At 40.6% G+C, this 14,258-nt stretch overlaps 1 protein-coding gene across 1 annotated transcript in view; it reads right to left on the bottom strand.

The window, feature by feature from the left end:
* Positions 1-3,540: 3,540 nt before the first annotated feature.
* Positions 3,541-14,258, bottom strand: part of COL6A2 (collagen type VI alpha 2 chain) — a 61,577-nt gene continuing 50,859 nt past the window's right edge. Inside the window, exons 26-28 of the mRNA XM_069733260.1 lie at positions 12,819-13,271; positions 10,892-10,930; positions 3,541-4,920 (exon numbers count right to left, since the gene is read on the bottom strand). Coding sequence (XP_069589361.1) covers positions 4,322-4,920; positions 10,892-10,930; positions 12,819-13,271 — 1,091 coding nt within the window. The 3' untranslated portion in view covers positions 3,541-4,321. The remainder of the gene's footprint in view (positions 4,921-10,891; positions 10,931-12,818; positions 13,272-14,258) is intronic.

Below are 14,258 nucleotides of genomic sequence, written 5' to 3'. Positions count from 1 at the left end.
GTCCTTAGAGAGTCAGCAACAGACATGCTGGCCTGAGTATCTCCCCGAATTGATGTGGGCTTACAATAACAGGGTGCACAGTACTACTGGTTACTCACCACACATGTTGATGTTTGGTAGACCTGGCCGAGACATTGAGGATTTGAACATGCCAGATCCCTCCTCCGCCCCCCTTCGGACTGCATCCGAGTGGGTACGAGAGCATCGGCGGCGGTTGAGGGTGGTGCATCAGGTGGTGGGCGACCGCCTTCGACAGGTGGTCCATAAGGACACGCGACCTGTACAAACAGAGCTGTTCTCTCTGGGGGACAGAGTGTTGGTGAGGACAAAACGACGGTCAGGAAAGCTGAGTGACCGATGGGAGGCGATACTGTATCTGATAAAAAAAACAGGTGAACCCTGAGATTCCAGTGTACGAGGTCGAACCGGTGGGGACAGGGGGGCCAACCCGTAATTTGCATCGTAACATGTTACAATGGTGCTGGTTTGAAGATTCGGCGCCTACCCCCCTAGAGCCAGAGGCCATGTTCCAAGGGGCGGATGCTCTAAATGATCTTGAGTTTGATGGTGTGCTTACTCCTGCGCCTGCTTATTTGCCCCCTGTGACCGATCTGGCCTCGGGTGATGAGAATGTTGGGGATATGGAGGATGTTGTTGAGGAGAGTGCATCAGGTCAACTGCTTGGTCCTGACGCTGTATCACAGGACATCGAGCCGCAGGAGGAGACAACTCCACTTACGCCCACTAACACGACCACGGAAGAGACTCTAGCTCCCTCTAAGGTCGCACCTGTTGATGTAGGACTCAGGAGAACTACACGATCTACGGCAGGAATACCGCCTCAACGATATGCTCAAGATGAATTTGAGTGGGAAGGTATGTCGAGGACGCCAACCTCTAGTGGGGTGGCATGTAAGAGGGTGAACTGTAGTCCCACTGAGAGGGCACTAGGACCCTGTGGTTTTTGCCTGTTGCAGCAGAGGACAGACCTCCCAGAGACAATGTGTGCTGCGGGGTGGGGTCTAGTGTCTCGAGTGTAAAGTGAAAGTAGGAAGTGAGAGCTGAGAGAGAAAAGGCGGGAAGAAAAGGAGAAGCTGCTGTGAGATCTTAAAAAGAGTCTGTGTGGATTTACTGCAAGTGTTTTTGGAGGAAAAGAAGCTTTTGAGAGACTTTTTGTTGCTAACGTTCCCCTGGAGAAGAGCTAACCTTTTGTTTAACTCTGTGAGAGACTTGTGTTGCTAACGTTTCCTGGAGAGGAGCTAACCCTTTATCTAAGAAAAGACAGAGACTTTGCTAAGAACCCAGTACGAATTTGGAAGTCTGTGGATTCCCTGTGCATTGAGTGGAGGAACAAGTCTGGACAGACTGCTGATACAGAGACGGACGGATTGTCGTGGAACCATTCCTAGGAGCTACAGAAGCAGAGACTACATCGTGAGACCACTAACTAAGTCCCCGGCGTTTGGGCTCGGCATCGGCCGACAAGACAAGAGGAGCTTGCTGTAACTTATTGGCGCTGAAGATATGAACTGGCTACAGCCTCTGCGGATTCCTGCCTGAGAGGAAATCCATCTCAGGATATGGTACCATAGTTATAGATACCCGGGTATCTCTGCTCAGAGTGTTAAATTGTTACTTTAGAGGTGTATCTTATATTAGAGTTGTGTAAGTTATACTCAATGTGCCATTCCAGGGGCTCCCTTAATAACAGTACATTCAATTTACACTTGTTCCTGTTTTTAGTTGCCTGTTAGGTAAATTTCTTACTAGTCTGTTGTAGTACACAGTTCTCAGGAGACCTTGGAGTGGCACAGTGATTTCAGCTGCTGCTGAATTGGTGTATCTTTGGGGTGCATCTGCCTTAATATTCTCCATATTACCTTGATTAATTTGCCTTTGAGTAAATACCGTTGGAGATTTCTGCCTTGGTCTTGGTTTGTGACTCACTGGATCTTATTCGGACCTCTGGTCATTACACATATAGAGTAAAATGAAGCTGTGTAATCACACTTATACTTTGATGGGGCTGACACTTATTATGTACGCTTGGAATGACAGAGGTGCCTTATTCCCATTTATTGTACATTTGAATTGAAACAATAGATGATATTTATGAAGGTTAAAAATGATTTAGTAACATTGAATACGGGGATGAAGATCGGCCGCCAAAAAGAAGTTAGGACATCAAGGTGTACGGATGCCACAAACAGTGAGAACTTCACTGAAAAACTTTTTGGGGAGTCTGTGATTCGTGACCAATACTTTTTGTGGGCATCTGCATCTGGGTGCCCATATGGCAGGTACAGTGTCAACCTATGTGGCCTTTTCTGGAGCTGCAAAAGTAAGACTGTCTATGTATCGTCAAACTTTAGATTCAAAAAGTTATGTTCTAAAGAGAACCTGTCACTGGATTTTTAATTTGAACTTGGGGGCCTCTCAAGATTCATTGCAGCAGCACCAAATGGTGCAGTTTTTCTTTTTCTTTGGTGCCCCTCTGTTCAAAAGTTATATCCCCAGGAAGTAAAAATGCAAATTTTCTCTTCAACAAATTAGGCGTAAACCACTGAACTTCTCTGTGGGTGCAGCTATGTTTTGATTGGCCAAGATCAGAGGAGAAAAAACAAACGCCAGCAGAGAAATTCTATGGTACTCTCCCTTTTGGTTAAAGAGAAAATTTGCACTGAGGGCATAACTTTGGCATGAAGGGGCATAGAAGAAAAGAAAAACTACTCTAGAATCAGTGAAGGAGCACCAAATGAGGTCCTCAATAAAGTTTTTAAAAAATCCAGTGAAAGGTCCTTTTTGACCAAATGAAAGACAGTCTTGTTCAATGGAAGATCTAGTCCTAGGTACCAACAAGGCAGTGAAATGGCAGGAGGTTTTTTATGACCTGAGATATCCACAAGCATAATATCAATGAGACAAATGGTTTGCCATAAGGGTACATATTCTCACACCATAAAGATGTCATATAAAGCTACTAGTGTTGGTGGAATTGATTTGCGGGACTTGGTGCAGCAAACAGGTTAGTAATCTGTTACCGCTCGTCAGGAGCTCAGCAGCTTTCCTCTACCTGATGTTATGCTAAGCTTTTCATTTGTATAGCGGGGTGATTGCAATGTCGTGTGTGTGTCACAGCACAATGATGACTTTGTACCAGCCTGGCTAATCAAAAGCAAAAAGGTAAAGAAAAAATATCACATCAGCTCACCCTGTCCAATCTAATAAGGGTGCAGTACATGGACTAAGAGACTTAGTGTTCAAAACGAGTAGGCCTAGTGGGTGAGTATCTCCTGGACTTCCTAAACCTTTATACCTGTGATAAGACCCAATTTTATATCTCGCCTCCAGTAAAACTCTACTTGGAGTTTTATACCACTTGCCACAATAACACTTGTTTGGAGGAAGCAAATATATTATTTCAAGCCGTAAGAAATCTGCAGGGAATACATATTTTCAGTGTTTTCCTTGCAATCCTTGCACAGGCTGCAGACTTGTTTGTCAATTAGTAATACTCCATAATTAAAGTGAGACACAACATGACAGGAGAACATTTTATTGTCTTTACAGCAGGATATTCAAGGACAAACAAAAGATGGTCTCCCGTTCCATAGATCGCTGTATCACTTGACAACAAATGGTTGTGAGGGTGAGGTCTCCTCGTTAGATGTACAAAAATACATTTCTATGTAAGCAACCTTTAGCCCCATTATGTCCCCTGCCACAAGTTTAAAGTTCAGGACACCATGGCGCGTGACCTGCAGTTAGCACCGCATGAATGTGACGCTGATCACGTCTGAGCATGACACAAGATGTTGTGCACACCCGAGAATGTTTTCCTGTTACGACACAAAATATTCCAATTTTGGAGACATTACCCTGCATTTAAATGTAGACTTACGTGTACTCTTCCCAAACCCTATGTTTGTGTTCACCAATTAGTGTATTTCCCTCTTCACAAATGCACCCCCTTTTTGTTGAAGTTTGTAACTGTCATTGTGTGTACCGGTGTGTGCTGCATGTTTCAAGTGTGTTTGTGTGAAATGTTCATGATTATCGAGAAATGAGAAAATGTTCGCATTTTTCTAGGAATTTTGATTTATAAGGAACCACAGTTATTAAAGACTTTTAGGAATTAATCTTGATAGATATTTTGAAAGATCAGCATGGGGCCACTTTACCAGTACACAAAGCCCATAAGACATAGATATTTTTACTAGTGGAAAAAAAATCTAAATCTCAAGACCAGTATGTACTGGTAAAGGGGGTCATGTAGAGAGATCCATTTTTTTCTCATTTCTAGATAAATCTAGTCTTGATTTTAACAAACCCAATGAACAAATCTGTCCATAAAAGCATTTTCAGTGAGTCTTCCATAATTACTTTCTTTAAAGATGGCTGCTCCCTCTCCTAAACTAAGTTTCTTCAGCACCGGCATATCGAGGTCTGATCCAACAGACACCAAAGTAGACACAACGTTATGCTTTTTCATGGAGCTCACTGACTCATCCAGACCCTCTTGACCTGTAACGCCATCAGTGATTAATACAAATGAGGTTTCGGCAAATTTCCTTGCACCTCTTGTGCGGTCCCCAAGGATACTATTGATAGCAAATGTGATGGCATTTCCAATGTTAGAGGATGAGTCATAGTAAGTAAGACGTGATAGACCTTGGTAAATTTCTGTTAGGTTATGGGTAAGTGGGAATACCACAGCTTGCTCATCCTTTCCACCATATTGTAATAGGGCCACGCGAGCATTGTTAACGTCATCATCACTTCTGGACAGAGACAGGCGTTTCGATACCTCCTCCACAAATGTTGCTGCTTGCCTGAAGTTTTGCTTTCCCATACGTTCAGAGCTATCCAAAAGGAAGACAACATCCACTGGGCGCTGAGTGCATTGTGCAACTGCAAGTTCTGCGGGAAGAAGGTGTATATATGCTATGTATACAGCTGACATACTAAATATACTATTTAAACCTGCATGCATGCATATAGCTCACTTGTGTACTTTCGGTTATTCACCAACAAATTTCATTTACAATTTTTCTCCTAACAAATTACTTTTTATGAATCTTTTATGAAATACAAAAATAAATTTGAAAGGGAAGGGAGGGAATTCTAATCTGTTTCTGAACATTTTTGGGGGGAAGTCTAAAAAAAATCAACAATGGCAGAACAAACAAAAAAATCTACTGCTAAGTGGCAGCAAAAAGCCATACAAAATATAATGTCCCCAGCAATGCCCACAGGGAATTTGCAAAGGTAGCAGTCATACCTGGGCTCAGATGTTTCCACATCAATATTAGACATGGCACTTATCAGGTGTTAATAGATTTAGAATCTATTAAAGATATGTTTTTGGGATTTTAAAATGATAATAATAATCTTTATTTTTATATAGCGCTAACATATTCCGCAGCGCTTTACAGTTTTCACACTTAATGTGAAGAAAATGCCCTAGAATTACAGATGGGAATGTTTCAGGTCGCCTGAAACTTTTAAGATGTCCTTCTGACCTTTTAGATGTTTATTTATATATTCCAGTAATGGTTTTTTTTTGCTTTTTGAAACTGGACACATATGAGAAAAGCCAACTTATAAAAAGCACATTGCTATGTACTAATGAACAAGGGGCAATTACTCACTGACACTAGTCTGGATTCACTAGCTGCAGTCATGACCCCGGACAGTTCTTGTGCAGATGACATCTCCTACCGACAACTCTTTCCCTGTCACTGGTCTGCTAATAGCGCAATGCAGAGCAGACTTGTGACAGTGGAACTGAATTGTCCGGAAAAGCGCAAATACAAATGTGAGAAAACAATTTGAGTGAAATTGAATCCTATTCAAATTTTACAAAAATTTGCATTTGCCGAAACTGCACTTTGTCACAGATTCAGCAATATGGTCGCCATTTTTCTGTGTCATAAAAGGCCATCAAATGGTTAAAAAAATACTAACACTCTCGTTACCACTCTACTCTCCGGCCACCTTGTTCCTCATCATCATTCATTTGGTCCTAGTCACAACTTTTGATCCAGTCCTCTTGCTCCCCAAGCCTCTCACACCGAGCCAGGACTTCCAAGTCTGATGGTGCTGCAGGGCACGTTGTGACGTTATGACATTGTGACTTTTGTGTGTTTACGCAAAACTTTCCCAGTTAGAAGTCCCAGCTTAGTGTGAGATGCCCAGGAATCTGAAGCTGGAGTGGGGGGGATCAAATGATGTAATGGTGATCAGATTTTGATGATGAAGAGCGGAGGATCCAGATAAGTGGGTGGTGAGGTGAGTATGCCTATTTTTTTTTACTCATTACATTTTTTATGCTCTAAAGTCTAGAAAGACCTCAGAGCATAGCAAGGCACAATACATCTGTGGAGAATAACTTTACCGCAAATCGAATTTCCCTGGAAAAATTAATTTGAGCTAATCCCGAAGTATAAACTGTGAAGATTCTGGCAATGCAGTGACATGCAGGAGGAGTAGTTACTGCAGCTACTGAACAGGTTAGTGTCACTGAGTAAATGCCTCACTGGACTAGTCCTGGTTCAGTAATATATAACAAGCCGATATATATATGTTCATTTTTTTCAATATGTGCAGATCCAAAACTGAATAAACATATATTTGATGAGTTTTTTACCTCAGTATTTGTAATCTAAAACCAGGAGTGGGGGATACTTACAGAAGTGGTGACGTGTTTCTATTATACTTTTCCTTTTTCTGTTCCACTCCTGGTTTTGGTTTACAAATACTGAGGTAACATACTGACCAAATACTCACATGTGCACGTGGCCATGCTGGAACACAGGAATTAATGTCTGAGACCACGTGCACATGGTAAGTGTTTGGTCAGTATTTTACCTCAGTATTTGTAAGCCAAAACCAGGAGTGGAACAATCAGATGAAAAGTATAATAGAAACATATGCACCACTTCTGCATTTATCACCCACTCCTGGTTTTGGCTACAAATACTGATGTAAAATACTGACCAAATAATAATGAACGTGAACATAGCCTAATAGGTGAAAGAAGGTGACCTGACAGGTTCCCTTCAATTTGTCTGCATAGATGTTTAGTGGTGCAATATTACAAGTGGCATTCACACTGCCATATTTTAATTCTGTGTCGCATCCCAACATTTCTAATCAAGGAATTCATGCCAAGAGGTTTAAGCAGAAAAACATTTCTATTCCCATTAATATGAACTGCTCTAATTGTAATTATACAGACATAACAAAGACTACAAACATGACTTCATCGACGCCATCTTACTGTGTATGTTGCAGTTATAAAATTTGCATTTCTTTGGACACATTCGCACAAGATCACATACAAGCATGAATACATTTCATCAGGCAGTGAGATGCAGACAAAACGAGAAAGGTAAAAAAAAAGAAAGTGAAAGTGGATAATGAAGAACTATTACTTAAAATATGGTTTCATAGCAACTCGTAGAATATAGTTATCTAAGCAAACCCTTTTTTAAGTTTTTTTAACCCTAAAGGTATTTTATTGCGTATGATGTCCATACTGAGCAGTATGAACATCTTTATAGGGTTCACCTGTAGAGACCTCATTCTATGACCAAGAGATGAGAGCGCTTCATCGTGGCTCTGGCCATGCGCTACATGGCGGAGTATTAGTTTGAATGGACATTGTGCAGAGCAATACTATATTTCTGAAAGGGACGGACCAAGGCAGGTCAAACGTATAGCCAGATATATCTTCTTCCACTGATAAAAGCTGACCTCCATCCAATGTAGTTAAATTCTGAAATGTGAAATCCAAGGTAACCGAGGCCACAAAGGCAAACCCTTCCTTCCAAAAAACTTGATCTTCATTCCATAATGTTAAAAACAGGTTCATAGCTGTATTTTTTAGGCTTGAGAAAGGCAAGATATGACCGAACCGTTGCACTGTATTCCTGTTTTGACCTGTTTCTAAAATATGGAATTTATAATAATTTTTTTAGAGGGATTTTCCTTTGGGGCCTCGTTTCCTTAGATTTCTGAATTATCTTAGACCCAGTTTGATGCCTTATTGGGTTAAGCACACAATTTGCCAGTGGTGAAGGTTAATTACCGTATCTATTGGGCTGAGTAAATTCTGAAATGTGAGATCTTTAGATTGGTTTGCAGGGTCCTAGAACTATAACAAGTTGTATTAGCGGTTTCTTTTTTCACTACCTAAATACAAAATAAAAGCACCAATGACAGACATAGGGAAACCTAAAGTTTAGAATTCACAGACCTTACAACACTTAATTTCCTTACTTTAGGTCATACAATTATTATTTTGGAGGGAAGGGAGAGTGATATATTGTGGCTACCTGCATTATAACCAATATTTCAGGGTTCTGAGTATAGTTAAGGACTACCTTTCACCAGTTTGAGCATGTTAAATTGGCCACATCGCAGAGTAGGGGCTGCAGAGCTGAGTACAATTTTTTTTTTTAATTCTTAGATTTTCCTCTCCGATGCAGAAATATTAGCTTGCATAGTTTAGGATTTAACTTATATTAAAGTTCAACTGGGTGTTAGGTGAGAGTGTATTTTGCCCCTGAATGACCTTGACCAATCACAAGCATCATACAGGGGAGGAAAGAACATGCCCTCCTCTCCTCTTTGCTCTCTGCAGCTACTGTGTAGACATACAGCAGAGCTGAGTTGTGTATCATTACAAACACTTCCAGATCTGTAAGTATTTGTAATAATACCTAACTCAGCTCTGCTGTATCTCTACACAGTAGCTGCAGAGATCAAAGGGGAGAGAGTGTTCTTTTTTTCCCTACATGACACTGCCTGCTTTTTATTGGTTAAGCTCATGCAGGGGAAGAAGTACACACCCCCAGAGACAAGTCTCTGGCAACAACCAGTTTAACTTAAGCATAAATGATAACCTAAACTTTACAAGCAAATATCTACGCAACAAAGTGGACAAATAAAAATAGAATAACTATGCTTTACTCAATTCTGCAGCTATTATCACATGATGTAACTAGGTTAACATGCTCAAACTGGTGAACAGTCCTTTCTAAACATTAAGGAAGTTGGCATAGATGTGCTGGTTAAATAAATAACAGTTGCACTAAATGTTTATTTGTAAATATATCATATTTTATGTATGTTTAGTTACATTCCATAAATTATAATATACTGCATAGTTATTAATACTTTCTTCATGCCAGAGTCCTGTCTGGGATATAGCTCTATAGATCTTTGCTTTGTATGTACATCTACTTTATCATGTTTACATTTAGAACACCCATAAATCTCTTTTTATATATATGTATACACCCATTAAACCTGTAATAGGTGCACGCTGCCTTCATGACAAATGTGAAATAAGAACATCACTTTAGCAAATTCCTGTCAGTGCTTTGGCATCGCCTACAATGTCTGTATGGACCCTCCTAAAAGCATCAACAAACAACCCGGTCCAGTTCTGCCTCTCCTCTCCGCTGGAGAATTTAGCTCTCTCGGCTGTATAAACCATCATAGCAATGAGCTGGGAGTGTGTTGGGGGCTCGGAACTCGCCTTCTGAGACTCAAGGTATTCAGCAATCTGAGGGAAGGTTTTAGGAAAGACGACCTTCACACCCTCTTCACTTTGGTCGTAATTAACGATAGTTTCGGGGTTATATCCTCTCCCACCTGCAAGTGAGGGCCAGAAGGACAGGGTCAGGGTTCCCTTCACCCTGATACAATAAGCATTAAATTGTTTATAGATATTAGGAAGTCTTTTTTGCAGTTCCTAATTTCATAATCTTGACTTATAGGTTTTTGTTAGCTATTTATGTTTATCCAAACTGTGCAGGTCAGAGAAGTATGAAAAAAAAATATTAGAAATGGTAGGAAACAGCTTACGAGACGTAGTAGAAATGTTAGCAACAGACACAGCAATCAAAATAGTAAAATACTAAGCACACCCTGCAATTTTCTGGCTATACCATAGAACTTTTTTGCTGTGAGAAAGAGGATAAAGGCCCTGTGATAGCATAAGAAGATGTCTAACCTCATCTCATATATGGAGGAGATACATAAATGTTCTTATTCCGCTACCTAACGACTTACAACTAGGAATTTCATAGGCATCCTAAAAGGGAGCATGAATGCATCCTAACTGTAGTGGATGCTCTTACATACAAATATACAAAGGACTGCCAAAATGTACAGTATATATTCTTATGTACTGTATATATGTTGGAAGAAACATATGGATGAGCTTAGCCTAAAATGTCAGGACCTTGAAATATATATTAGCTGGGTATTGACTCTTTTTTGTTGTTAATTACAGGGGTTGACCTGTTTCAACTAATGTTAGCATGCAGTATCAGTGATGATGAAAAAACCCAATCTGAGCTTCACTTACCCTATCCTGGCCCTGCATTGCTTATACTCCACTGCCCCAATCTTTGTTGGTTGGCTGCAGTGGTGACATTATGTCAACAGAGCTGCAGCCAATCACTGAGTTCAGCGGCTCAGCAGTTGTAGGCGGCACTAACCGCTGATCTCAATGATTGGCTGCAACATGTTGGAGCTGCACCAATTATTAAAGACTGGGCAGCACCAGAGACCCAGCGCTGGACCTAAGGAGTGCAAGTAAAGGTCGGTTTGTTTTTATTACACATCACTGAGCCTTTGGGCTAAAGTTAGTGGACAATAGATTTAATGGCTGTTTTGATGACATTGGTGACAACTGCTATATATTAAATTCATATCTATTAATACATTGCAGCAAAGAAATGTAAAAGGCCAAGCTAAAATTTGAAGCATGATCACAGAACATAAGACAATGGCTTACACATATACACACACAAGAACTTGTGCTTCCAGGATCAGCTGCTGCTAAAACAAAAATTATCAAAGTAAAATATATTACCTGCTTGACATGGCAGATCCGGACATACAATTTGAGGGTCTACAGAAAAGACAAGATAAAGGAGTAAAATGAATACTGTGGTTTCAACAAACTTTGCACATATTAATGACATAAATAAAAGAAATGTTGTAATATATCTTATCCACTTATGAGCCATTTATTCTTCCACCTAACCCTGTCTCCTAAACTCATCATTCCCGCTGGAAAACTGATAGAATCCATCATGTTAAAGGTATGTTCACACGTTGCATTTTTGCTAATATTTTCCTTCCTTGCTTTTCCAGCATGTTTAAGCCATAAAAAAACGCAGCGTTTTACCGTACCAGCATAGTGAATGAGAGTTCTGAAATCTCGGGCACAAGTTGCTTTTTTTTCCATTGCAGCACTTCAGTTCTTCTCAGTGTTTTTGCAGCGTTTTTCACCCATTTAAATGAATCAAATAGGCATCAAAAATGCAGCAAAAAAATTCTATTTTACGTAGAATTTTTCCTGTCAACACACAGAACAGAACGTATACACATTCCCTAAAGGTCCCCATACACATTAGTATACTCTCAGCTGAACTCGTTGATTTTGACAGGACTGGCCAACGTTCTAGTGTGAATGGGGCACCAACCGACTGATGGTTGGGAGAGATATCGATCGCGCTTCTCCAATTTCAGACTGCCGATCGCATCGTTCTCCCTGAGATAAGTTGACAAGTCAGTCGGGAGCTTTCACACTGAACACTTGGCCAGACGCTCCTGTGTAAGGGAGAGTTGGCTGAGATGGCTGTCTGCCAAACGATCAGCCAAAGAATTGTTTGGCCGACAGCCATCTAATATATATGGCCAGCCTAAAGGCCCCTTCACATTAAGCGACGCTGCAGCGATACCGACAACGATCCGGATCGCTGCAGCGTCGCTGTTTGGTCGCTGGAGAGCTGTCACACAGACCGCTCTCCAGCGACCAACGATGCTGGTAACCAGGGTAAACATCGGGTAACTAAGCGCAGGGCCGCGCTTAGTAACCCGATGTTTACCCTGGTTACCATCCTAAAAGTAAAAAAAAACAAACACTAGATACTTACCTACCGCTGTCTGTCCTCCAGCGCTGCGCTCTGCTTCTCTGCTCTCCTCCTGTACTGGCTGGGAGCCGGAAAGCAGAGCGGTGACGTCACCGCTCTGCTTTCCGGCTCACAGCCAGTACAGGAGGAGTGCAGAGCACAGCGCTGGAGGACAGACAGCGTTAGGTAAGTATCTAGTGTTTGTTTTTTTTACTTTTAGCATGGTAACCAGGGTAAACATCGGGTTACTAAGCGCGGCCCTGCGCTTAGTTACCCGATGTTTACCCTGGTTACCAGTGAAGACATCGCTGGATCGGTGTCACACACGCCGATCCAGTGATGTCTCCAGGGAGTCCAGCGACGAAATAAAGTTCTGGACTTTCTTCAGCGACCAACGATCTCCCAGCAGGGGCCTGATTGTTGGTCGCTGTCACACATAACGATTTCATTAACGATATCGTTGCTACGTCACAAATAGCAACGATATTGTTAACAATATCGTTATGTGTGAAGGTACCTTAAGACAGACTGTCAGCTCACTGCAATGTCAAATTACAGTTGACTGGAAAAGGGAGGCTTGATGAGTCAAAGAACAGTCAAAAAAACACAAAGACCCTTTTTGCTGCTCTCTAGCAACTTTTTTTTATCTCATCCCAAGGCTAAATTGGAAATGACAATGCTCAATGATGCTGAAAGAAGTTCTCCATGCTGCTGCATCTGACCAGGTGCTGCAGAGGAACAGGAGAGCACAAATTCCTAATTTTTCTGTGCCTTACGCAGAAGCTCGTCTCCACCTTTTCTGTTTTACTTTACATTTCAAAATTAAGCCCATATTTTTACACATATAAAAGTAAAGATAATTCCTAACACAAATTCATGTACCTGGGCAAAGCAGTACTTCCATCTTGCTTATAAACTCATCAGCTACAAGTTCAGAGAAAAGTTTCATCTTCTGAACTTGCTCCTTTTTGTCGCAGGCGATGGAAGTCAGGGTTTCAGGGTCATCTTCTTTATGAAACATGTCACCAATACCAATAGCATTTACTGTGACATGAGGGTCACACAGTGATTTTAGAAGATCATCTGGGTCTCTGGGATCGTGACGTCCATCAGTAATGACTACAGCAAACACTTTAGCTTTCTCTCGTCTTGTTTCCTTGATTAGCTGGTTGTATGCAAACTGCAGAGCAGATGGGGTCCATGTTCCCCCAGCAATCCACTCAAGGCGCTTTACTGCTTCTTTGAAACTTGATAGAGAGTCAACGCGGGGATCATTCAGTTGAATTGCTTCAAATGTGCCTTCATGACTGTACTGAACAACACCAACTCGAGTACCTATAGGGTAATATTTTTCTTGATTATGATGCATTTTTAATCAATAAATAAACATTTGTAGAAAATATTGTTTATCAAAATGTGGAAAGACCAATGAAAATGTTTTAGGCAATGGATTATTTGAATGTACTGTGCAATGCATCTATGTAAAATAATATCGAGTAATTTTTAATATCGCTAATATAATTAATTTTTCTTGTTGCTCCCGATAATTATTAAGTATGTTGTGTTCAGCTGCACTTCATTGCTTTGCCAAAATGATTCTACCAGTGTCTGACATGACTGGATGAACTTCATTGAGACCACTAGGTATCCTGTACAAAAATACTATGTTCCTCAGCCACTGAGGTTCTTATAGATAGACCAGTTGCAATGTAAAATTCCACAAAAAAATAAATGGTGCACAGAGGTTGTTTGTCACCATTTGGGTGAAAAGATATGTGAAAATAAAATCAAACATATTTAAAAAAAATCTTAACAAAATAGAATAAAAGTAATTATTTAAAAAATAAAAATGTATGGGAACGCATTATATGCACATAAAATATACCCTTATTATAAATTTGCACAGCTGTAATATTATGCCTCTATAAAGGGCATGAACTAACCCCAAACAAAATAAGTATATCAAACCCAATAAATCTTTATTCAGTAAACAGAGTATTAAGTCACACCCTGATGAAGAAAGGGCAAAACACTTGTTGGGGCGGCGGGGCAACGTGCCGGCACCTCTTGTAAGTGCTCGTATTGTGATATAAATCATCTCATTTGACTATTAGTCACTGGTTCATGAGTTGCATACTTAGCTGGTATAGTGTATGACTTGTCCCTGTATTTAAATAGCAGTACTGTTTCATGTTTTTTAACAATCTGATACTCTGTTTACTCAATAAAGATTTATTGGGTTCAATATACTCATGTTGTTTGGGACTTGTTCATGCCCTTTATAGAGGTACGATAGTATTTTTGAGTTGCGGCCCTTGTTAC

This window comes from Ranitomeya imitator, chromosome 7 (assembly GCF_032444005.1).
Source record: "Ranitomeya imitator isolate aRanImi1 chromosome 7, aRanImi1.pri, whole genome shotgun sequence".
NCBI lineage: Eukaryota > Metazoa > Chordata > Amphibia > Anura > Dendrobatidae > Ranitomeya > Ranitomeya imitator.
Note: the sequence above shows the minus strand (reverse complement) of the source record. Positions and strands in the feature narration are given on the sequence as shown.